The sequence below is a fragment of the Saccopteryx leptura genome, chromosome 4 (genome assembly GCF_036850995.1).
Source record: "Saccopteryx leptura isolate mSacLep1 chromosome 4, mSacLep1_pri_phased_curated, whole genome shotgun sequence".
In the NCBI taxonomy this organism is placed as follows: Eukaryota; Metazoa; Chordata; class Mammalia; order Chiroptera; family Emballonuridae; genus Saccopteryx; species Saccopteryx leptura.
The window spans coordinates 222,276,468-222,300,427 of record NC_089506.1 but is presented as its reverse complement, the minus strand read 5'-3'; the positions used below and the strand labels follow the sequence as shown (position 1 = coordinate 222,300,427).

At 50.8% G+C, this 23,960-nt stretch overlaps 1 protein-coding gene across 3 annotated transcripts in view; it reads left to right on the top strand.

Moving 5' to 3' along the window:
• METTL9 (methyltransferase 9, His-X-His N1(pi)-histidine) overlaps positions 1-23,960 on the top strand; it is a 52,356-nt gene continuing 28,396 nt past the window's right edge. The window contains exons 1-2 of one of the 3 annotated variants that reach the window (XM_066383440.1): positions 1-355; positions 18,438-18,628. In XM_066383440.1, coding sequence (XP_066239537.1) covers positions 185-355; positions 18,438-18,628 — 362 coding nt within the window. In that variant the 5' untranslated portion in view covers positions 1-184. Of the gene's footprint in view, positions 356-14,348; positions 14,580-18,437; positions 18,629-23,960 lie in introns of those variants that run through there. The other 2 variants (XM_066383439.1, XM_066383441.1) reach the window with 2 other exon arrangements.

Below are 23,960 nucleotides of genomic sequence, written 5' to 3'. Positions count from 1 at the left end.
GGCGGGAGGGCTGCGCGCAGCCCGCCCCGCCCCGCCCCCGCCTCGCCCTGCAGGGGCTGGATGGGCAAGTCGGGCGCGATGGCTCCGGCCCGGGCGGCGGCGGCGGCGTTCAGCGGCGGCGGCGGCGCGTCCTGCTCCTCGGCCCGGCGCCGGCGGTGATCGGAGCGAGCGGCCGCGGCCCCCAATGAGACTGCTGGCGGGCTGGCTGTGCCTGAGCCTGAGCCTGGCGTCCGCGTGGCTGGCGCGGAGGATGTGGACGCTGCGGAGCCCGCTGCCCCGCTCCCTGTACGTGAACATGACGAGCGGCCCGGGCGGGCCGGCGGCGCCCGCGGGCGGCAGGAAGGAGAACCACCAGGTACGGCCGGCGGGGGCGGGGGCGGGGGCGTGGCGGCCTTCCCGCGCTCGGCGGCCATTGTGCGGGGCGCGGCCTCGGCCCCTCGGAAAGTTTCCCCGCCGGCGCCCGGCGCCTTTTGTTACCGGCCCGGCTGCGGAGGCCCTGCAGCCCCGCTGCGGCCCGCGCGTGGGCGCCCTGGACGCGCATTGTTCCCGCGGCGGCGGCGGCGGTGGCGGGGCTGCAGGCTGGGCCGCCTCGGCTCGGCGATGGGCCGCCTGGCACCGGCACCGGGCCTGGGCCGTGGACGAGCCGTCCCGCTGCGCGCGCGCGCGACCCGCACACGCTCCGCGTCCCGCGCACCCCGCACATGCCCCGTGACCCGGACATGCCCCCTGCGCCCCGCGACCCGCACGCGCCCCACTCACGTCCCGTGCCCCGGACATGCCCCGTGCGCCCCGCGTCCCGCACGCGCCCCACTCACGCCCGGTGCCCCGGACATGCCCCGCGCGCCGCAACCTCCCCCCCCCCCCCCCACGCGGCCGGCCCTCTCGTCTGGCTGAACCCTAGATCACTGTTAGGGTCCTCAACGAAATGGGCCGTGCGTCGCTAGCCATTCACTTCTCTCCGGCCTTCTGGTGACCTTTGCCCGAGGCATGTAAAACGTGCGTGACAGGCCCTCGCTCCCAGCCCACCCTGTCCCTTCCCACCCAGCCTCCCCTCCTACGTAAGGCGCATCTCCCCCGGACTTTGATGTTGGTTCTGAGCGGAAAGACGTGGTAAGAACGGAGGGCGTGCATGCAAGCGCTTTCCCTGGCTGTGTTTTTAAACCGGAACTGGGCTGGAGTGAATTCTTAGAGCTGTTAGGTCGTTGATGCAGTTGGGGACTGGCTAGGTCTTTTCATTAGCTTCGTTTTGTCCCACTTAAAGAAGTATGTTGCCGGGCATGGGTGGAATCGGGGGTGGAAAGATTTCATATTGGGCCGTTATGTAATTGAGAGTTGGTGTGCATCGAAAAAGAGGCTTTTGGACTCTGCTAGACTGTTGCCTTGCAATCGCTAGTATATACTTAAGAGTGCAGCTTGCTTCGCCAGAGAGCAGGAACTAACTCATCCTTACTCCTCATTTTGTGACCCATTATTTTCATAGCTTTCTCATTTTCCTCTGTGGCTCTTCTTCTTATGCCACGTGTTCAGCGAGTTTACACTCAGGTTGATTTCATGCATATTAATGACAATGAACACTTTATCCAAGGAGGTAAAACAATTCATGTAGAAAAGCAGCATTTCTTATTTAGCAAATTGTTATAGTGGCTCTTTTTTTTTTTTTTTTTACTTTTAAAGGAAACAATAAATTTCTACGATTATTTTGTGTAATCTCACGGCTATTTGTACATTATTTGGTAATCTCATTGCAATTTGTTAGGTAATAACTCCTATGATACTGTGAGGGGTGCATCTAAAGCTAGTAGGTGCTCTTACATTGTAAAACCATATTCTCTGCGATGGATCAATTACTCACACTAGTCATTTTTACTAGACAACTCTAAAGCACGGGAGTGATCAATGTATGGTTACCAAAATGTCACATCTCCATATAGAACACAGGTAATGGTGTAAAATGACGAGTTAGAAGTGCCATTTTCAGCAGTGGGTAGAAATACGGTCCTGGATAGGGTGAAATGGAGGCTAATTTCTGCTGACGTGTTCTTCTGGGTGAGTGAGTCTCTTAGCTGAAGGTGTTTGTTCTGACACTTGTCACGACTTCCTCTTCTGCAGCGTACTTGATAATGTCTTCAGTGCTCATAAAGTAGGATGTGCTTTGAAAGCTGAAAAACTGTTCAAGTTCCTTGGTGTTTATGGAACCTAAGTAGAATGATAGCTGTAAATACCGCCTCTGAGGTTTCTTTCTAATGGTCTATGTATTGAAAGCCGAATCTGTCAGGAAAACTCCGACTGGTTCCAGATACCTCATTTACTTCGTTACGCCTCGGAGATATTCAGATGTGCATGTGTGTTTGTGTGTGTGTTCAGCCAGTTGCACTAACAATTAGGCAGCTAATTTCTCCAAGGTGAAGACTAAGCCTGGTATCTTCTGCATATTTAGGGGGCGATGAACTCCTTTCCTCAGAATAATCAATCCAGACATTATTTTAAGGTAATATAGTCACGTTAGGAAAATGCCCACAAATGAGGTTAAAATGAACAAAAGAGTGTGTTACAGAAACCATAGTAAAGTGAAATAGACTGTCCTCTCTGCTTTGTACAGGGTGGGGCAAAAGTTGGTTTACAATCATGAGTACACAGAACACGGTTCATTCTTGTAACATTATGAATTATTGTATCAATCATGAGCACATGAAACACAGTTCATTCTTGTATCATTAATTATTGTATCATTTCCCATACAAACAACTGTAAACCTACTTTTGCCACACCCTGTGTTTGTTCCAGGATCTTGGATTTGCTTTGTTAAATGGTGTTACTTGTGAAATAGCTTAGCTCTAATCACTGCCACCCCCTTCCCCGCGCGGTCCTCAAATTAATAGTTTTACGTTAGGTCTTCTGGTGTTCATTTGGGTGTGTGGGTTCCATAGCCTGCACAGCTGGTTCTTTTTAAGTTGCATGGAAGTAGGGATATAGATTTGCTCGAACCATACTTAGCACAGTTTTCCTCATGGTTATTTTATTAAGACATTATAATGGAGTAATCTGTGGTTAATAGAACCCTCATCACTTTGGTGGCGCTTGAGCAATGTTTCTTTGTTAACAATTGCTATTTAGTTATTGTAGCCTAGAAAGGCAAGGCTGTTTTGGGCTAGGGCAGCTTTGAAACTAGAGTAGCAGCCCCGTTTTAGGAACGTGGCTTTGAAACTGAGATTGTGTTTCACTCTGGGCAGTGGAGAGGCAGGGACCCCGCTTACCATAGGGTACGGCTTGTGGGCCAAATTGGGCTCACTGATTTATTTATTTATTTTTTTACAGCTTGTGAAGTAAATTGCATTTTTAAATGGTTGCAAAAAATTACAATATTTTACGACATGCGCACATTTCTTATATGAGATTCAGACTCCAGTGTCCACAAATCAAGTTGTGTTGGGACAGAGTTATCACATTCATTCTACCGGCTGTCTGTTGAGTGCTTCTGGCCTTCAACAGCAGAGAAGTAGTTGCTACTTTGTGACCGGCAAGCCTGAAATATATAGTTACTATCTGGTCCTTTACAGAAAAGAGTTTTCCCCAGAGAAAAATTTCAGCTTCCTTGATGAGCACATTCTTAATGACAGGTTGTAAGGTGGGTAAGATAGACTCATTGGGGACAAACTAGTTATGTCACTTTCGGGGCTTGAAAAGAAAAGGACAACAAGAACTTGGGCTCTAGTCTTTTCTTCTTTTTATGCGTTGCACCTGCTCCTGATAGTTAATGAAACTCTGACAGACCTATTGAAACTTGAAAAGACCCTAGGCCCCCACTTAACTATTGGATTCCCGGCAATAACAGTCATTCAATAGCTTTTCAGTTAATGGAATGAAAAGAGAACTGTGATAGAACTCCCTAGAGCCACGCCAGGACAGTTTCTCCAGACGACTTCCTGCACGGTTGTTTTTTACAAGCACAGACAACATTTGGTACCTGCAGTTATGAAGGTGTAACCTAAAATTGTAAGGACGTGTATATTCAGCTTAATTTTATTTTTTTCACCTTATTCTATAAGCTCAGAACTGTGCGTGTGCCAGAAGTGATGATGAAAGGATAGAATTGATATGATTTGGGTTTTTTTCCCCCAAATGGAAAAATACTTGGACATCACAGCCAGAGGTCAGAGGTTGTGCTAACGGACAGAATCAGAGGTCAGAGGTTGTGCTAACGGACAGATTCCGTCCCCTCACCCCCCAGTTACCTGTGGAGGTGGCCTGAAGTCAGGCCTGAGTTAACAGTGCTCGGGCGGTCAGCCAGCTGGCCACGCGGACACAGATGGAGTCCCGTCCTCCTCTGAACTTGTCTCCGAGAGCCTGGAGGCCTTGGCAGCCAAATACCAGAGAGATTTTGATTGGAAGGGGGTTCTTTGCTTCCTTATAACCTGTCTGAAACCCTAAACAAGTGTTTGCTTCAGTTTCCTGGAACACTGGGAATATCCAGACTTGGTTATATATATGTGGTTATCTCTCCTGCTGCATATACTGCCGGCCTTGATGTGTCCCAGGAGACCTTTGACAGCCCAACGCTGTGAAGACAACTTAAAAATACTAGCTGAAGTTTGTGGGTTGGTTAAACATGGATGGTAACTTCCAGTAAAAGACTGTTTGCTTAGATCTCTGAAGCTTTGTTCACACATCAGGATTCTACAATACGAATGGTGAATATTTCAAATGAAGATGGACCATTATTTATGAAATCAAAGCTGAAGCAACTTAATCTTTCCTGTATATGTTGTTGCTGTCTGTGTGGCTATGAGCGTGCCTTGTCACGTCATACATGAAAATCTCACACAAAGAGCTTGTTGGGTGGCTTTGTCTCATTAGTAGGAAAATAATGACGGTTTCACTGTTTATACCTTGGTGTGTTTAGATGTGCAAAGGTGCCAAGGCTGAATGAAATGTGTGCCCTGACTCGATTACATAGCAGAAACGTAGAATGTGACTTTTGAATTCTTGGCTGTCAAGGTCAGTGTCACTGGGCTTGATCTGACTACCCTCTTAGTAGGAAAGATTCTGTGTTCCGGGACCCCACAAGTGGATCCTGTCCGGTGGTGGTCAGTGTGCTGAATGCCTCCGGTCTTTGGTTACTTATCGCTTCTGAGAGGAGCTGCATGCCCAGACCAACAGTGTGGTTTTTAGGCATTTCCCTTAACTTCAGTTCTCCTCTGAGTGGATTTTGTGGACCTTGGACAGGAAGGGGAAAGAAATGTACAACAATTATTGGGCCTGTGCTGTGTGCCAGGTACTTGAAATAGATGATCCCCTCTAATCCTCAGGACAACCTGGGAGGTGGGTGGCACACCCTCACTTGACAGAGAGAAGTTTGAACTGAGAGAGATGAGATTTGGCTGATGAGCACAGGTCACAGACGGCAGAGTGGGATCCTGAGCTCGGGGCTGTCTGCTCTTTCCACTGCTTCGTGCTACCCCTCGTGGGAACCCCGTGAAACAGGCTGCCTTCCTGGCAGGGACTGGCCCCCACCTCCGTGGCCTCTGTCTGTGTGGAGGAGTGATGTAGAGGAGGAGCACAGAGACGCTCCGAGTGTTTGAGTTGAACGAGGCTGAGACCGCTGCTTCTAAGTGCTGGCCCTCCTCCAGTTTGTATGCTTTTCGTCAAGTGTAATGTTGGGAAAAGATCATTCTCACCTGTGGTGTCTTTTCTTCTGTCACCAACCAGTTCTCCAGTTGTCTGACACCCACCAGGTGTCCTCCCGTTTGGTTCCGTTCTGACCCCAAGGACCGGCATGTTGAAGGGCCCAGTCCCACCAGACCGCCCTCACTTCAGATGCTGGCCCCCAGTCACCGTCCACTTGGCTGCAAACCCTGGGATTTCCCCCCAGGTAGACAGTGTGCTAGGAAGGCTCACATAGAGTTTAAGAACGCTTTGCTTCTGTGTACTGGTCTGTTCTAAAGGGGACGTACGACGTACGAGTCAGGGACAGCCGAGACGCAGAACGCCAGGGGCTTCGGCGCCCTCTGTGTGCGCCAGCCTCCCAGCTCAGCATGAGCTCAGCCACACGCACGTCCCCGGAACCCTCGTGGTTAGGCGTTCTGCGGACGTTTCCTAAGTAGGTGGGAGCTGAGCCGTTGGTCTTGGGTGGTTGAACTCAAGTCTGCAGCCCTCTCCCCTCCCTGGAGGTTGGGGCGAGCTGAAAGCCCCACCCTCCGTTCCATCAGCTTCCACCAGTTCCTCCTCTCCCTCCAGAGGCCAGGGACTCATGCCTGGAACTGGGGATGAAGACCGAATACTTATTTTTTTATTATATACCACACTACCAGAAATCAAGAAGTTGTTGTTGTTTTTAAAAATAATTTTCTAGTTCTACTGATGTGCTACAATCCTTTGTATTTTGGCGTAAAAGACCATTATATCATGTACAGCTCATGTGTGATCACTTGAGGAAGTCCAAAAATAATTTCAGAAGATACTTTCACGGTATCTCCCTCAGTCTAAGAAGCAAATGTAATTTTACGGGAAGATGGCATTTCTCCTTGGAGGAAGGGGTTCACTTCACCAGTCACGGCCACGTAACGATTAGGAGGGGCTCACAGGCACAGTGGGACCTTGAAGAGGTGACCTGATACTTCGTTGCTTTGATTAAATACTGTTCAGCACATTTCCAGAACTCCTGTCCTCTACCTGATTTGGCTGTTTATTCTTTGGCTAAATTATTAATGTCTTTAGCCTTTTTTTTTTTTTAATTCTTGTACTTTTAACTTTAATTTATTGTATTGACATGCTTTCAAGTGTGCCACTCAGCATAACACCCTCTGCACACCGCATCCTGTCCCCCATGCCCTGGGCGGTCTCTTTCCACTTCCCCTTCCTCCACCCCTTCCCTCTGGCTGCTGCGACCCTGTTGTCTGTATCTGTGTGTTACGTCTCTATGGCTTTGATGAATCCCTTCGTCTTCTTTGACCTGGTCCCCTTTGCCCCACCCCTCTGACAGCTGTCCCTCTGCTCCCTGTGACCCCGCTTCTGTTTCTCTTTTGTTCCTCAGTTTATTGTGTTCATTAGATTCCACATACAAGTAAGATCATATGACATACAGTGGTACCTTGAGATATGAACAGACCAACCTACGAATTTTTTTAAGATACAAGCTGCGACTCGGTTTGTATTTTTGTTTGAGATCCGAGCAAAATTCCGAGATATGAGTAGTGATTCGGGAAGCTGCCGCTAGTTGGCACGTTGGCACATGGGTCCAGTATCGGCAGTTTGATATACAGTGTGTCCGTAAAGTCATGGTGCTCTTCTGACTGGTCACAGGAAAGCAACAAAAGACGATAGAAATGTGAAATCTGCACCAAATAAAAGGAAAACCCCTCCCAGTTTCTGTAGGATGATGTGGCAGCATGTGCGCATGCGCAGATGATGACGTAACACTGTGTATACAGTGGAGCAGCCCATGGCCAGGTCAGTCGAGATGTGGATGGTACAGAGGAAAGTTCAGTGTGTTCTGTGGCTTGCTAAATTCGAATCCGTGACCAGAGTGCAAGATGAATATCGGCGCGTTTATAACGAAGCGCCACCACACAGGAATAACACAGCTCAGTGGGATAAGCAGTTGAAGGAAACCGGCAGTTTGGTGGAGAAACCCGGTTCTGGTAGGCCATCAGTCAATGACGAGTCTGTAGAGGCTATATGGGATAGCTACCTAAGGAGCCCTAAAAAATCTGTGCGTGAGCCCACATCGAACTGCACTGAATGGGTATGAAACTGGGAGAGTTTTCCTTTTATTTGGTGCAGATTTCACATTTCTATCGTCTTTTGTTGCTTTCCTGTGACTGGTCAAAAGTGCACCATGACTTTACAGACACACTGTACACTGATGAGCTCGGCTACAGAACGAATTAAATTCGTATCTCAAGGTACCACTGTATGTCTTTCTCTGCCTGGCTTATTTCACTCAGTATAATAGTCTCCAGGTCCATCCATTGTCATCGCAAAATGTAAAATTTCCTTCTTTTTGGAATAGTTTGAGAAGATAGGTGTGGTTCTTCATTGAATGTTTGGTAAAATTCGCCTGTGAAGCCATCTGGTCCAGGACTTTTGTTGGCTGGGAGGTTTTTGATAACTGTTTCAGTTTCATTTGTTGTAATTGGTCTGCTCAGGTTTTCTGATTCTTCCAGATTCAGTTTTGGAAGATTGTATGTTTCTAGGAATTTATCCATTTAGCTCAGGTTGTCTGATTTTTTGGCATATAGTTCTTCATAGTATTTTCTTACAACCCTTTGTATTTCTGTGATGTCAGTTACTTCTCTTTCATTTCTGATTTTATTTATTTGGGTTCATTTTTTTTCTTGATGAGTCTGGTTAAAGGTTCATCAGTCTTGTTTACCTTTTCAAAGAACTTGATTTCATTGATCTTCTGTAATTTTTTTTTAGCCTCTATGTCATTTATTTCTGTTCCGATCTGTATTATTTTCTTCCTTCTACTTCCTCTGGGCTTTATATGTTGTTTTTCTTCTGGTTCTTTCAGGTGCAGGATTAGAGTGTTTATTTGAGGTTTTTCTAGCTTCTTTTTTTTTTTTTTTTTTTTGTATTTTTCTGAAGCTGGAAACGGAGAGACAGTCAGACAGACTCCCGCATGCGCCTGACCGGGATCCACCTGGCACGCCCACCAGGGGTGATGCTCTGCCCACCAGGGGGCGATGCTCTGCCCCTCTGGGGCGTTGCTCTGCCTCGACCAGAGCCACTCTAGCGCCTGGGGCAGAGGCCAAGGAGCCATCCCCAGCGCCCAGGCCATCCCTGCTCCAATGGAGCCTCGGCTGCGGGAGGGGAAGAGAGAGACAGAGAGGAAGGAGGGGGTGGGATGGAGAAGCAAATGGGCGCTTCTCCTATGTGCCCTGGCCGGGAATCGAACCCGGGTCCCCTGCACGCCAGGCTGACGCTCTACCGCTGAGCCAACCGGCCAGGGCCTTTTCTAGCTTCTTAAGGAATGCCTGTAATGCTATGAATTTCCCTCAGAACTGCTTTCACTGTGTCCCATAAGTTTTGAGTTGTTGTATGTTCATTTTCATTTGTTTCAAGGTAAGTTTTTGACTTCTTCCTTGATCTCATTGTTAACCTATTAGTTATTTAATAAGATGCTATTTAGCCTCCAAATGTTTGAATGTTTTTCAGTTTTTCTATTGTAGTTGATTTCTAGATTCATGCCATTGTGGTCACAGAAGATGCTGGATATGATTTCAAGCTTCTTAAATTTACTGAGACTTGTTTTCTGTCCTAACATGTGATCTATCCTAGAGAATGTACCATACACACTTGAAAAGAATGTGTATTCTGCTGCTTTGGGGTGAAAGGTTCTGAAGATATCAGTTAAATCCAGTTGATCTAGTGTGTCATTTAAAGCCACTGTTTCTTTGTTAATTTTCTGTCTGGACGATCTCTCCATTGATGTTAGTGGGGTATTAAAATTCCCTGTTATTATAGTATTACTGTCAATCTCGCCTTTTATGTCTATCAAAATCTGCTTTATATATTTAGGTGCTCTTTATTAGGTGCATAAATATTTACAATGTTTATATCTTCTTGTTGGATTGCTTCCTTTATCATTATGTAGTGACCTTCTTTATTCCTTACTATATAGCCTTTGTTTTAAAGGCCATTTTGTCTGATATAAGTATTGCTACCTCAGCTTTTTTTTGTTTCCATTTGTATGAAATATTTTTTTCCATCCCTTTACTCTTAATCTATTATATGTGTATCTTTTATTCTGAGGTGGGTCTCTTGTAGACAGCATATGTGCGGGTCCTGTTTTCTTACCCACGCAGCCACCCACAGAAGGGTTATCCCTTCAGGCTGGCTGGCTCTAAGGATCAGCCTTGATTGTGGATATTAGACGTTGGGTGGGGTCTGTCCTCCGGGGTGTAGTTGTTCTCAGCGGGATCTGGTGCCTGGTGGACTCCTCCTTTGGGCATGCTGCTTGTGTGGCTAGCTGAGTCGAGCCTCGGTGCAGTCTGCCACTCACCACTGGTGTGGTGGTTCTGGGTCCTCCTGGGTGGGGTTTGGATACCGGCTAATGTCAGACGTTGTTTGTAACCCAAGCTACCTTCTGGAGCTACCAGTCTGTTCACTGTTTGTGTCTGTTTTTCTGTGCCTAGGTGTGTGTGGGCGGGGCCAACCTGTGTATAAAAATTGACTTCCTCATGCTTAGAGCTGACAGAAGCTCCGTAAAAGGGCCTAATCTTCTTAAGATTTGCCTCCACCTTTCAGCTGCTCCACCTCCTCTTGCAGCTGCCTGGTCTTCCCCCAGAGCCTTCTGTAGAAAGATGTGGTGTGGGCCCAGACTGGCCTCACCCCACCAACCCCTCCACAGGTTTCAAGCTTGGATTAGGGAAACTGAGGTCGGGAGGACAATGTTAGAGGGACTCCCTACTTCAGGGGCCCCTTGGTCAGGAGCTCAGTACGGGGAAAGTGGCCCCTACTCCAGAGCCTGATCCCTCAGCCACTGCTGGACATTCCAGCCCCATTTCTCCCAGCAAGGTGAGCAGCGGGTTCAGTTGGGTGGGGCCAACAGCCCCCCTGCAGAAGTTCTCTCAGCTGAGGAGCCCTGGCCTCAGGGAGGAAGACTGAGAGAGTCCTCCCCCGGGGCTGACGGTGTCCTCCCAGGAAGTGGCTGAGCCCTTCGACCAGTCCCACAAGAGGCTCCACGGAACTCCCACTTGGAATGTCTGTGCTCCAAGCCTCTCTGCCCTCCCCCGTGGGACGGAGCCTGGTGGGACAGGGTATCCGGGACCTGGTCCGGCTGACTGGGAGGGAGGCTCTGCCCTGTGCAGGGCGTGTGAGGGGCTGTGCAGGTGCTGACCGCTGGGAGCCCAGCTCACGTCAGCTGGGCTTGGTGCCTGACACACTCGTCCTTGGATGTGCCGCCAGTAGTGGTGCTTGTGTCCTGCTCTGACGTTGTCTGAAGCTGCCCCTGGATGTGTTGGTTCTGGGCCTCTCAGGAGGGAACCTGGTGCAGGCCAGCATTAGACACTGTCTGTGACTGGCCCTCAGCAATCTTCTTGGAGCTACAAGCAAACGGGGTTTGTGGCTGCCTGTACTGGGCTTGTTAGATGCTCATGGAAATACCAAGCCACACAGCTAGGCTGACTGTTACCAGCCCTGGGCCTGGGGGCAGGTCAGCAAAAGGCCCAAGGTTGCCTGAGATCTGCCCCCTGCTGCCTGGGTCTGCTGGCTGCTTGTTGGGCTCGGGCCCTGAGAACGCCTCTGGTAGAGCCCAGACCTGGGGCAGTTCAGGCGTCAGGAAAGGCGGTGGGCGTGGCTCCCACTTCAAGGCCCCTGGTGTCAGTCTCTCCTGAGGTTTTTCACAGAACTCAGTAGGGTGTGGCACTAGGAGACCAGTGGGTGTGACCTGTGAGACCCAGAGATTTGGTTTGCCAATAGCCTGACAGTTTCTACTGAATCTCCCATGAGGTGGAAGCACCAGTCATCTTCTCAGGGAAGTGAGGGGAAAAGCTCCAGCCTCAGTGCCAGACGACTGAGTCACTGTCGTCCCTTCCTTCCTGGCCACGGCTGCTTGCTTCTCAGCAGGGCCCAGTCTCCACAGGGTGGGGCAGGAGAGGTTCCCAGCCACAGGGAGGGGTGTTCCCCACCCAAGAAAGGTGGCCATTTGTGGTATTGCAGAATGATGACTCAGCAAGGGTTCTGGTGGCTGTCCCCCACCGTGTTTCTCCCTGGGCCACCAACGTCACACTCTCCTCATTGAGCTCGAGTCCTCTCATCCCTCCCTCCACTGTAGCCCAGGGTAAGTGGCTGTGAACGAGATTTCCTGCGCTGGCCCTTTAAGAGGGTGCCTTCGTCTCCGAGAGCTCCCGTCTCTTTCTCGAAGACAGAAACCCGGCTCTTTTCACGGCCACATGCTGTGTGGGCGCCTCTTCTAGGCTCTGGGGCGCCCGGTGTGGGTCCTAAGCCCCTCGACCCTCGACTGCTGCTCACTCCTGGGAGCAGGGCAGCCCTTTCGCACCCCTCCCCCCCCCAGTCTCCCTGCGGCTTCTCTGGGGCCCTTGGAGACAGACTGCTCTTCCTTTGGTCAGGGAGACTGTTCCTAAATTTAGTTATAGCTCCCGCTTGTCCTGGGAGGAGGCGCGGGAACCTCGTCCGCCGGCCCACTCCGTCGCCGTCTGGGTCCAGGTTTCCTCTGCTGTCTCGTGACCAGTGGGAAGAGCACTGGGTGGCTGTCGTTGTGTGGCTGTCAGGCCCACGTCACACTTGGCCTCAGCGATGACCGTGGCTCCGCTCTGGGGTCATTAGACTTTGTTATCTAAAGGATTTACCTACCATAGTTTTCACCCCTTAAGACACACCTAGGATTTTGAGGAGGAAAATAAGAAAAAAAATATTCTGAACCAAATGGTGTGTTAAAATGTTTAGTAAAATATACCACAATAATATGTCAACAGTGTAAACTCAGCAGCAGTATAAACAGCCATTAACACTTATTAACAAATGAGAAGACACTTTAATGTTTGAATATTCTTCTAGTTGTCCAGGAACCTGCAGCAGCTAAAAAAAAAAAAAAAAAGAACATTCGCTGCATGAGACGCACAGGCGTTTTCCCCTCCACTTTTTGGGAAAAAAAGTGTGTCTTATGGAGAGAAAAATACGGCATTTAGACTGAACAAAAGTTAAATGAGCTGTAAAGGAAGAGACCAAGACAGACTTTTTGAGACATTGTGGTTGGTCCCCAGCTGACAAGTCCAGCCTGGCACCTGGTCCTTCCGCCTGAGAATTCCAGGTGCATGGTGTTTAGTTCCTGTCCCAGCTTAGTCCCTGTGGTCCTTAAGGAGCACACATTCCAAGCCCCACATGCTTGAAAGGGCACAGGAGTCTACAGACAGCCACCCTGTGTTGTGAGCTCGTCACAGGTTGTCCCTGAAGCTGGGTGGTCTCAGCGGGGACGCAGGGGGACGCGGAGGGTTGCAGGGACTCCTCAGTGATTTTTCTCTCTAGTGAGCTTTCGCCTAAAGGGCGAGATGGTCGCTCATTTAAGACCCGAGAGCCGTCCCTCCGCGCGGCCCCTCCCACCAGGGCTTGACATTCACAATCTACCCTCTGTCTCTGGCCCAGGTCATCACCTGACTTGTTTCTCGGGTCTCTGCTGCCCCTGTGCAGCGTGCGTTCCCTGGACCACTGGTCAGCTGGGATGGCAGCACTGTGGAGCGTCAGAGCGGTGACATTTCCTGGAGCAGCCCGTGGGGGGCTTCTCACACAGCAGCGACTGCCTCCCAGCGGATGTGTGGCGATGTCTGGGGACACTCTGGGCTGTCACAACTAGGGGAGTGCTGTTGGCATCTGGTGGGCAGGTGCCAGAGTCGCTGCCAGACGTCCTGCAGGGCGCAGGATGGCCCTGGGTCAGGGCTGGTCAGGCCCAGATGTCAGAAGCGTTACGTTGAGGACCCTGGTCCTGTAATAATGGAGTGGCTTTCTAGCTGAGATGATCTTTTCTCTAAACATGTCCAGTCCAGTCTCACAGTTTCATTGGGCAGAACAGGCTGCTTTTCTTCTCTTTTCTGAAAGTGAGTCTCAGGCAGACAACACAGTGGGCAGAGGTGAAGAGAAACTTCTTTGAAAGAGGCTCCTGAACAACCTGGAACCGGAACCAGAACCGGAACCAGCTGGAGCTGCTCCGGGCCCCCAGGCTCCCCGGTGTCAGAGTGATGAGGTGGTAATGACATGTAAGGACAGGTGGCCGGGGGGCCTGGGACAAGGCGGGGGCCCTCCGTGTCCTCTGCTTGCTCACGTGGGCGGTGGGCGGGCGGCTTTGACCCGTGTTTGCAAAGCTGGATTTAAGCCTGGCTCTGCGAAGCCCTTGGAGATACAGGGGTTGACGGGGACCCAGTGATAGCTGGTTATCCCTATGTTCCCTTCAGGATTTTGCTAGAAACCCCAAATTCTGTCTGTGAGACTGCCTGTGACTTTAAACGGGAATTCACTTGATGAGTATTGATTACTCACCTGTATCTGTGCCGGGCACCGAACTCAGTCGTGGTCCCTGTTTTAGGAAACTTTCTGCCTCCCTGGGCAGGTCGACACCGAACGGGCCGTAGGCAGTTCTCCCGCTCAGCGGTCGTGGATGTGACCGGGGAGTCACACGGACTGTGTGAGGGGTATTGGGGGGGCCACCCTAGGCCCACCCTAGGCCCACCCTGGTCTGCAAGCTCAGGGGAAATACGTGTCCTGGTGTAGGCGTGGGTTGGACTAGCAGGGTGAAGAGGGAGTGAGTCAGGTGCTGAGAAGTGCGGAGGGCGGAGCAGACAGCAGGGGAGGCGGCCCCGGGAAAGGCCTTCCAGACAGAGGAGCGTGTGTGACAGAGCCAGTGGCCCGGCACTGAGGGGTGGCTGAGGGACGGTCCTGCGGGAGGCTGTGGCGGAGTGGACAAGTCGTGTCGGCCCCACAAGCCAGACGGAGCATTTTGGATTTTATCCTGAGACTTCTCTGAAGCAGGGAAGTGACACGACCAGATTTGCATTAAAAACTGCATTTTCTGCCTGGCTTATGTCCCTTATCAGTAGTTTCCAGGTCCATCCATGTTGTCGCAGAAGGTAAGATTTCCTTCTTTTTCATGGCCCCATAGTATTCCATTGGGTATATGTACCACAGCTTTTTAATCCACTCTTCCACTGACGGACACTTGGGCTGTTTCCAGATCTTGGCTATTGTGAACAATGCTGCCATAAACATGGGAGTGCATTTCTCCTTTTGAAACAGTGCTGTGGTGTTCTTGGGGTATATTCCTAAAAGTAGGGTGGCTGGGTCAAAAGGCAGTTCGATTTTTAAATATCATATGACCTCACTCATTTGAAGAATCCAATGAACAATGTGAACTGAGGAACAGGATAGAGACAGAGGAGAGATCAAAGGGACCAGAGGAAAAGAGGACAGAGGGAAAGGGGATGATAGGATGGGATAAACCTGAAGGGAAGGGGGGCAAGGGAGATGTTGAGGGGAATATGGGGGAGGGGGATGCATTCAGGGCAACACTAGAATCTATGTAAACATAGTAAGTTAAAATCAATAAAAAAATTGCATTATCAAAGAAGTTTGCGTGGTCACTTAAAATTTCACAACACTTCTGGAAGATCAAGTGTGTGTGTGTGTGTGTGTGTGTGTGTGTGTAAATACCAGCTTTATTGAGATGTCCTGCATATACCATAAAATCCATCCTTTGAAAATAGTCAGTGGTTTTTAGTGCCGCACTTTCACAAAGTTGTGCAGACATCACCACGCTCTAACTTCAGAACATTTCCATCCACAAAGAAACCGGACCGAGAGCCGTCCCTCCGTGTGGCCCCTCCCACCAGCGCTCGGTATTCACAGCCTGCCCTCTGCCTCTGGATCTGCTATTCTGGGTAATTCGTGTAAATGAAATCCTGTCATTTGTGGCCATTTGTGACCGGATTATTTCACTTAGCATTATGTTTTCAAAGTTCATCGGCGTTGCTGCGTGACTCAGTATCTCCTTTTTTATGGCTGAATAACAGATACGCGTGTGTGTGGAAGAGTCACGTCTGGCGTGTCCGTTCGTCAGTTGTGGCCATTTGGGTTGTTCCCATGTTCTGGTGATTATGAAGAAGCCGCCATGGAGCTGACGTTTGTATCACACAGATGTCAGGAGGAATGTGGTCTTCAACTTTGTCTTTGTTTTTAGAGAGGGAGAGAGACGGGAACAGGAAGGGAGAGAGCTGGGAAGCATCAGCTCATAGTTGTGTCACTTGAGTTGTTCATTGATTGCTTCTCATATGTGCCTTGACTGGGGGACTTGGCAGGATTGCCCAAGCCAGCAGCCTTGGACTGAAGCCAGCGACCTTGGGGTCATGTCTGGGACCCCGCGCTCAAGCTGGTGAGCCCGTGCTCAAGCTGGTGAGCCTGCGCTCAAGCCAGCGACCTCGGGGTTTCAAACCTGGGTCCTCAGCATCCCAGGCTGATGCTCTGTCCACTGTGCCACCACCAGCAGTCAGGCCTGAATGACTTCTTGTCCACATTATAGAATGTACCTAATTGCTTATTGCCAGTGAGATGGCTTTCATCTTGGTTAGTCATTTCAGAGAATAAAAAATAAATAAATGTCAGAGCACGTTAGTATTACAGAGTTCAGAAGGTGCACCAGGGAGTCACGAGTGTAGAAAAAGTGGTTCATGACCTGCACTGGGCATGCCTGGGGCACAGGGAGTATTAGGGAGTAGTTAATGATTAAGGACGAACATTTAGACTAAAGAGAAAAGTGTAGGCAGTGAATATAAGAAGCTTCAGAACTTGTCATACAGAGTAGTAAAAATAAAACGAGGCTTCACGTTCAAGCAGTTTTGGTAACAGTGTTTAGATGGTAAATTCACGTTCAAGCAGTTTTGGTAACAGTGTTTAGATGGTAAATTAGCACAAGTCAGTTGACGGCTGGAAAGATTTGGTTTATCCAGTTTAGGGCACAGTATAGGATTTGTAAAAATGACCATCAGTCTTTGAAATTCTAATGTGCTGATGGCTTGTTTGTACTGGTTTAGAACTCCTCAAGGTTTCGCAAGTTTAGGATCATAAAATTGGTCCACCAGCTGTGCAGACAGTTACGGGACCCCTACTGCCGACAAGTGGTCACATTTGTAAGGGAAAAGCAGGTTACTTTTGTCTCTGTGTTGGGAAAAATTGATTGCAGTTTTAGCAGATAATGGATTCATAGTAACTGGTCGACTCTGGTTTCGTCATGGTGCTTGGTGGGCTTGCTCTTGTCTATTAAGGCCTTGTGAGCGGAGTCTCGTTGCTGCTGTTACTGTAGGTTCTCCTGTGCGAGGGTTTGTGCACATTATCTTGCTGAATGCTCTCGGTACCAGGATAGATACCGGTAACCCTTCCAGTCCCCAGAGGCGTGAGGAGAGGCTCAGAGACTGCGTGTCCTGTCGGAGCTCCGGGAGAAGGGCAGACAGAGCCAGGATGTGACCGTGGGGCTGACTGCTCCAGCCGATGTCCCCTGCGGTCTGTTCCCCCCTCTGGTTTACTCGCTTTAAGTACAACTGGAAACATTGACTGTGGAACATGCAGTTTCATCCACAGCCCAGGGTCTTGGCTTTTGTTCTGAAAAGTATATTCTGGTTACATCCTATTTATTTCTGGAAATCTGGGCTCAGCAATGTCATCAGTCTTCTTACTGATGGAAGTGTGTGACCTGAAGTAACTTCTTCCTCTCTGTCAGCACGTTCTGCCCCGCCCGTGAGAATGTTGCGTGACCTGGGCAAGCGCACACCTCCCTCCCTGTTTTCCAGGTCTGCGAGTAGCTTCAGGAAGGGGACAGCTCAGTCTGGTCCGTGGAATGTTAACTCTTGCTGCCAGTTCTGCCATTGATTTGTTTAGTGATTTTGAGTCAAGTCATTGCATGATCTGACTGTTTTCTTACCTAAAAATCAGGTGCTGGTGTGGCCTTCTCATGTGGCTTCTCAGTGACAGAGAGGCCAGCAGAGCTTTCCTGGATCTCGGGGTCCGGAGGGCACAGTGACGGAGTATTGGGCCAGGGGTCAGAGCCCCTGAACTGTGGCCTGGCTCTGCCGCCGGCCCCCCCCCACCCCCCCACGGAGCCACACAGCTGCATGCCACGCCCATCCCTCACTCGCCCTGCCCTGAGGGCTATGGTGATTACAGGAAAAGTGACCTGTAAAGAAGTATTTTATACTTTATAGGTCATGTGTGTAAGAGAGGATCTTGATCCTAAAACGCCATGAGATTCTGATATTTGGGAATCGTAGCTGTAAGGCCAGTAGTCGTGACCAGGCACAGGCAGGTTCTCATGGGATTCGGGCAGACGGTAAAGAAACAGTGGAGCCAAAAAACAGTGGGCCATTCCCTTATTCAAGTCTCGCACCAGCCGACGGGCAAACACATGGGGAAAACACTTCCCCTTCACTCAGGGCTCCCAAAGCCACTGACACCTTCTCCGTTCCACAACCAGGAGAATCTTCTCCGGTTCCTCCTGGAATCCAAGGCCCCACCAGTCTCAGCGGAGATCCCAGAGCCCCTCTGCAGTGGGTTCCCCATCCGCTCACCTTCTCTCACTCTGCCAACATGGCTTCTCCCTCAGCACCCTGCCTGCCCTCTGCTCTCACTCTGCCAACATGGCTCTTTCTGCCTCTTTTTTCTCTTTTTCAAAACTTTCTGGCTTGAAAACCGCTCCTCCAGCAAACATTAGCAAAACAACGGCCCCTCCCGAGCAGGAAGGTAGTTTGCAATGTCACAGACCACACATCCCTGGCGCTGCCCAGCCCCCAGTGCAAACTGTAAGCGAGCAAACGTGAAAATCACAGTTTACACACTTCTTTGACCAACAGTAAATAGCTTTAGCTCAGTCTGGTGTGTGTGTTTTTGTACTTCTTAGATAACACTTCAGTTGCGTGTTTTCATTTTTCTTCTTTTTTTTTTAGTGGTATGTGTGCAACAGAGAGAAATTGTGCGAGTCACTGCAGGCTGTGTTTGTCCAGAGTTACCTCGACCAAGGGACACAGATCTTCTTGAACAACAGCATCGAGAAGTCGGGCTGGCTGCTCATCCAGCTCTACCACTCCTTCGTGTCCTCTGTGTTCAGCCTCTTCATGTCCAGGACATCCATCAACGGGTAAGCCCGTCTTCCATGTGTTGTTTTCCTCACCTTTAGGTCTTAAAAAAAAGAAAAGAAATCTTGTTTGGGACGTCGGCCGCCTTGGCAGCAGCGCTGCTTCTGCGAGTCCAGATTCTTGGCAGTGGTTCCGACGTCTCAGCCTTCTGTAATTATGCTTTTCAGATTCCCCGTCCCTGGAAACATGGACTCGTAAGACTTAGTCTGTGTTTTCCTTATGGGAAGGGCGTCGAGCCCCGTTTCCCAACTTTGATGTGTGCAGAAATCACCTGGGGACCCGGATCCCTGAGTCAGCAGGTCCCGGGCGGGCCTGGGAGTCTGCATTTCTAGCAGGTGAGGGTGGTGAGTCAGAGGGAGCAGCGAGGTAACGACCCCAAACCCTTACTCAGCATAGACAGGCTGAGGAGACCTCTGCTGTGAGCACCTGCCCGGGACCGAGTTTCCTGGGTGGGGGTGGGGGTGGGGACAGCGAACTCCACCCAGCAGGGGGGGATGCTGGTTTTGAGTGAAGGGCCCTGGGTTCTTCCGTGAGTTCTTACCTAATGACTGGGCTCACTGGACCTTTCGTAAGCTCACAGAGGTCCCTGCCCTTAGAGTGTTCTCTCTCTGGATGTGGGAACAGCTCACAGAGCTCCCTGTCCTTAGAGTGTTCTCTCTCTGGATGTGAGAACAGCTCACAGAGCTCCCTGCCCTTTGAGTGTTCTCTCTCTGGATGTGGGAACAGCTCACAGAGCTCCCTGTCCTTAGAGTGTTCTCTCTCTGGATGTGGGAACAGCTCACAGAGCTCCCTGTCCTTAGAGTGTTCTCTCTCCGGATGTGGGAACAGCTCACAGAGCTCCCTGCCCTTAGAGTGTTCTCTCTCTGGATGTGGGAACAGCTCACAGAGCTCCCTGCCCTTAGAGTGTTCTCTCTCTGGATGTGGGAACAGCTCACAGAGCTCTCTGTCCTTAGAGTGTTGTCTCTCTGGATGTGGGAACAGCTCACCGGACTCCCTGCCCTGAGTGTTCTCTCTCTGGATGTGGGAACAGCTCACAGAGCTCCCTGTCCTTAGAGTGTTCTCTCTCTGGATGTGGGAACAGCTCACAGAGCTCCCTGCCCTTAGAGTGTTCTCTCTCTGGATGTGGGAACAGCTCACAGAGCTCCCTGTCCTTAGAGTGTTCTCTCTCTGGATGTGAGAACAGCTCACAGAGCTCCCTGCCCTTAGAGTGTTCTCTCTCTGGATGTGGGAACAGCTCACAGAACTCCCTGCCCTTAGAGTGTTCTCTCTCTGGATGTGGGAACAGCTCACAGAACTCCCTGCCCTTAGAGTGTTCTCTCTCTGGATGTGGGAACAGCTCACAGAACTCCCTGCCCTTAGAGTGTTCTCTCTCTGGATGTGGGAACAGCTCACAGAGCTCCCTGCCCTTTGAGTGTTCTCTCTCTGGATGTGGGAACAGCTCACAGAACTCCCTGCCCTTAGAGTGTTCTCTCTCTGGATGTGGGAACAGCTCACAGAGCTCCCTGCCCTTAGAGTGTTCTCTCTCTGGATGTGGGAACAGCTCACAGAGCTCCCTGCCCTTAGAGTGTTCTCTCTCTGGATGTGGGAACAGCTCACAGAGCTCCCTGCACTTAGAGTGTTCTCTCTCTGGATGTGGGAACAGCTCACAGAGCTCCCCTTTGAGTGTTCTCTCTCTGGATGTGGGAACAGCTCACAGAACTCCCTGCCCTTAGAGTGTTCTCTCTCTGGATGTGGGAACAGCTCACAGAGCTCCCCTTAGAGTGTTCTCTCTCTGGATGTGGGAACAGCTCACAGAGCTCCCTGTCCTGAGAGTGTCCTCTCTCTGGATGTGGGAACAGCTCACAGAGCTCCCTGCCCTTAGAGTGTTCTCTCTCTGGATGTGGGAACAGCTCACAGAGCTCCCTGCCCTTAGAGTGTTCTCTCTCTGGATGTGGGAACAGCTCACAGAGCTCCCTGCCCTTAGAGTGTTCTCTCTCTGGATGTGGGAACAGCTCACAGAGCTCCCTGCACTTAGAGTGTTCTCTCTCTGGATGTGGGAACAGCTCACAGGACTCCCTGCCCTGAGTGTTCTCTCTCTGGATGTGGGAACAGCTCATAGAGCTCCCTGCCCTTTGAGTGTTCTCTCTCTGGATGTGGGAACAGCTCACAGAGCTCCCTGTCCTTTGAGTGTTCTCTCTCTGGATGTGGGAACAGCTCACAGAGCTCCCTGTCCTTAGAGTGTTCTCTCTCTGGATGTGGGAACAGCTCACAGAGCTCCCTGTCCTGAGTGTTCTCTCTCTGGATGTGGGAACAGCTCACAGAGCTCCCTGCCCTTAGAGTGTTCTCTCTCTGGATGTGGGAACAGCTCACAGAACTACCTGTCCTTAGAGTGTTCTCTCTCTGGATGTGGGAACAGCTCACAGAGCTCCCTGCCCTTAGAGTGTTCTCTCTCTGGATGTGGGAACAGCTCACAGAGCTCCCTGTCCTTAGAGTGTTCTCTCTCTGGATGTGGGAACAGCTCATAGAGCTCCCTGTCCTTAGAGTGTCCTCTCTCTGGATGTGGGAACAGCTCACAGAGCTCCCTGTCCTTAGAGTGTTCTCTCTCTGGATGTGGGAACAGCTCACAGAGCTCCCTGCCCTTAGAGTGTTCTCTCTCTCTGGATGTGGGAACAGCTCACAGAGCTCCCTGTCCTTAGAGCGTTCTCTCTCTGGATGTGGGAACAGCTCACAGAGCTCCCTGCCCTTTGAGTGTTCTCTCTCTGGATGTGGGAACAGCTCACAGAGCTCCCTGTCCTTAGAGTGTTCTACTCTGGATGTGGGAACAGCTCACAGAGCTCCCTGTCCTTAGAGCGTTCTCTCTCTGGATGTGGGAACAGCTCACAGAGCTCCCTGCCCTTAGAGTGTTCTCTCTCTGGATGTGGGAACAGCTCACAGAGCTCCCTGCCCTTAGAGTGTTCTCTCTCTGGATGTGGGAACAGCTCACAGAGCTCTCTGTCCTTAGAGTGTTGTCTCTCTGGATGTGGGAACAGCTCACCGGACTCCCTGCCCTGAGTGTTCTCTCTCTGGATGTGGGAACAGCTCACAGAGCTCCCTGTCCTTAGAGTGTTCTCTCTCTGGATGTGGGAACAGCTCACAGAGCTCCCTGCCCTTAGAGTGTTCTCTCTCTGGATGTGGGAACAGCTCACAGAGCTCCCTGTCCTTAGAGTGTTCTCTCTCTGGATGTGAGAACAGCTCACAGAGCTCCCTGCCCTTAGAGTGTTCTCTCTCTGGATGTGGGAACAGCTCACAGAACTCCCTGCCCTTAGAGTGTTCTCTCTCTGGATGTGGGAACAGCTCACAGAACTCCCTGCCCTTAGAGTGTTCTCTCTCTGGATGTGGGAACAGCTCACAGAACTCCCTGCCCTTAGAGTGTTCTATCTCTGGATGTGGGAACAGCTCACAGAGCTCCCTGCCCTTTGAGTGTTCTCTCTCTGGATGTGGGAACAGCTCACAGAACTCCCTGCCCTTAGAGTGTTCTCTCTCTGGATGTGGGAACAGCTCACAGAGCTCCCTGCCCTTAGAGTGTTCTCTCTCTGGATGTGGGAACAGCTCACAGAGCTCCCTGCCCTTAGAGTGTTCTCTCTCTGGATGTGGGAACAGCTCACAGAGCTCCCTGCCCTTAGAGTGTTCTCTCTCTGGATGTGGGAACAGCTCACAGAACTCCCTGCCCTTAGAGTGTTCTCTCTCTGGATGTGGGAACAGCTCACAGAGCTCCCTGTCCTGAGAGTGTCCTCTCTCTGGATGTGGGAACAGCTCACAGAGCTCCCTGCCCTTAGAGTGTTCTCTCTCTGGATGTGGGAACAGCTCACAGAGCTCCCTGCCCTTAGAGTGTTCTCTCTCTGGATGTGGGAACAGCTCACAGAGCTCCCTGCCCTTAGAGTGTTCTCTCTCTGGATGTGGGAACAGCTCACAGAGCTCCCTGCACTTAGAGTGTTCTCTCTCTGGATGTGGGAACAGCTCACAGGACTCCCTGCCCTGAGTGTTCTCTCTCTGGATGTGGGAACAGCTCATAGAGCTCCCTGCCCTTTGAGTGTTCTCTCTCTGGATGTGGGAACAGCTCACAGAGCTCCCTGTCCTTTGAGTGTTCTCTCTCTGGATGTGAGAACAGCTCACAGAGCTCCCTGTCCTTAGAGTGTTCTCTCTCTGGATGTGGGAACAGCTCACAGAGCTCCCTGTCCTGAGTGTTCTCTCTCTGGATGTGGGAACAGCTCACAGAGCTCCCTGCCCTTAGAGTGTTCTCTCTCTGGATGTGGGAACAGCTCACAGAACTCCCTGTCCTTAGAGTGTTCTCTCTCTGGATGTGGGAACAGCTCACAGAGCTCCCTGCCCTTAGAGTGTTCTCTCTCTGGATGTGGGAACAGCTCATAGAGCTCCCTGTCCTTAGAGTGTCCTCTCTCTGGATGTGGGAACAGCTCACAGAACTCCCTGCCCTTAGAGTGTTCTCTCTCTGGATGTGGGAACAGCTCATAGAGCTCCCTGTCCTGAGTGTTCTCTCTCTGGATGTGGGAACAGCTCACAGAGCTCCCTGTCCTTAGAGTGTTCTCTCTCTGGATGTGGGAACAGCTCACAGAACTCCCTGCCCTTAGAGTGTTCTCTCTCTGGATGTGGGAACAGCTCACAGAACTCCCTGTCCTGAGAGTGTTCTCTCTCTGGATGTGGGAACAGCTCACAGAGCTCCCTGCCCTTAGAGTGTTCTCTCTCTGGATGTGGGAACAGCTCACAGAGCTCCCTGCCCTTAGAGTGTTCTCTCTCTGGATGTGGGAACAGCTCATAGAGCTCCCTGTCCTTAGAGTGTTCTCTCTCTGGATGTGGGAACAGCTCACAGAGCTCCCTGCCCTTAGAGTGTTCTCTCTCTGGATGTGGGAACAGCTCACAGAGCTCCCTGCCCTTAGAGTGTTCTCTCTCTCTGGATGTGGGAACAGCTCACAGAGCTCCCTGCCCTTAGAGTGTTCTCTCTCTGGATGTGGGAACAGCTCATAGAGCTCCCTGTCCTTAGAGTGTTCTCTCTCTGGATGTGGGAACAGCTCACAGAACTCCCTGCCCTTAGAGTGTTCTCTCTCTGGATGTGGGAACAGCTCACAGAACTCCCTGTCCTGAGAGTGTTCTCTCTCTGGATGTGGGAACAGCTCACAGAGCTCCCTGTCCTTAGAGTGTTCTCTCTCTGGATGTGGGAACAGCTCACAGAACTCCCTGCCCTTAGAGTGTTCTCTCTCTGGATGTGGGAACAGCTCACAGAGCTCCCCTTAGAGTGTTCTCTCTCTGGATGTGGGAACAGCTCACAGAACTCCCTGTCCTGAGAGTGTTCTCTCTCTCTGG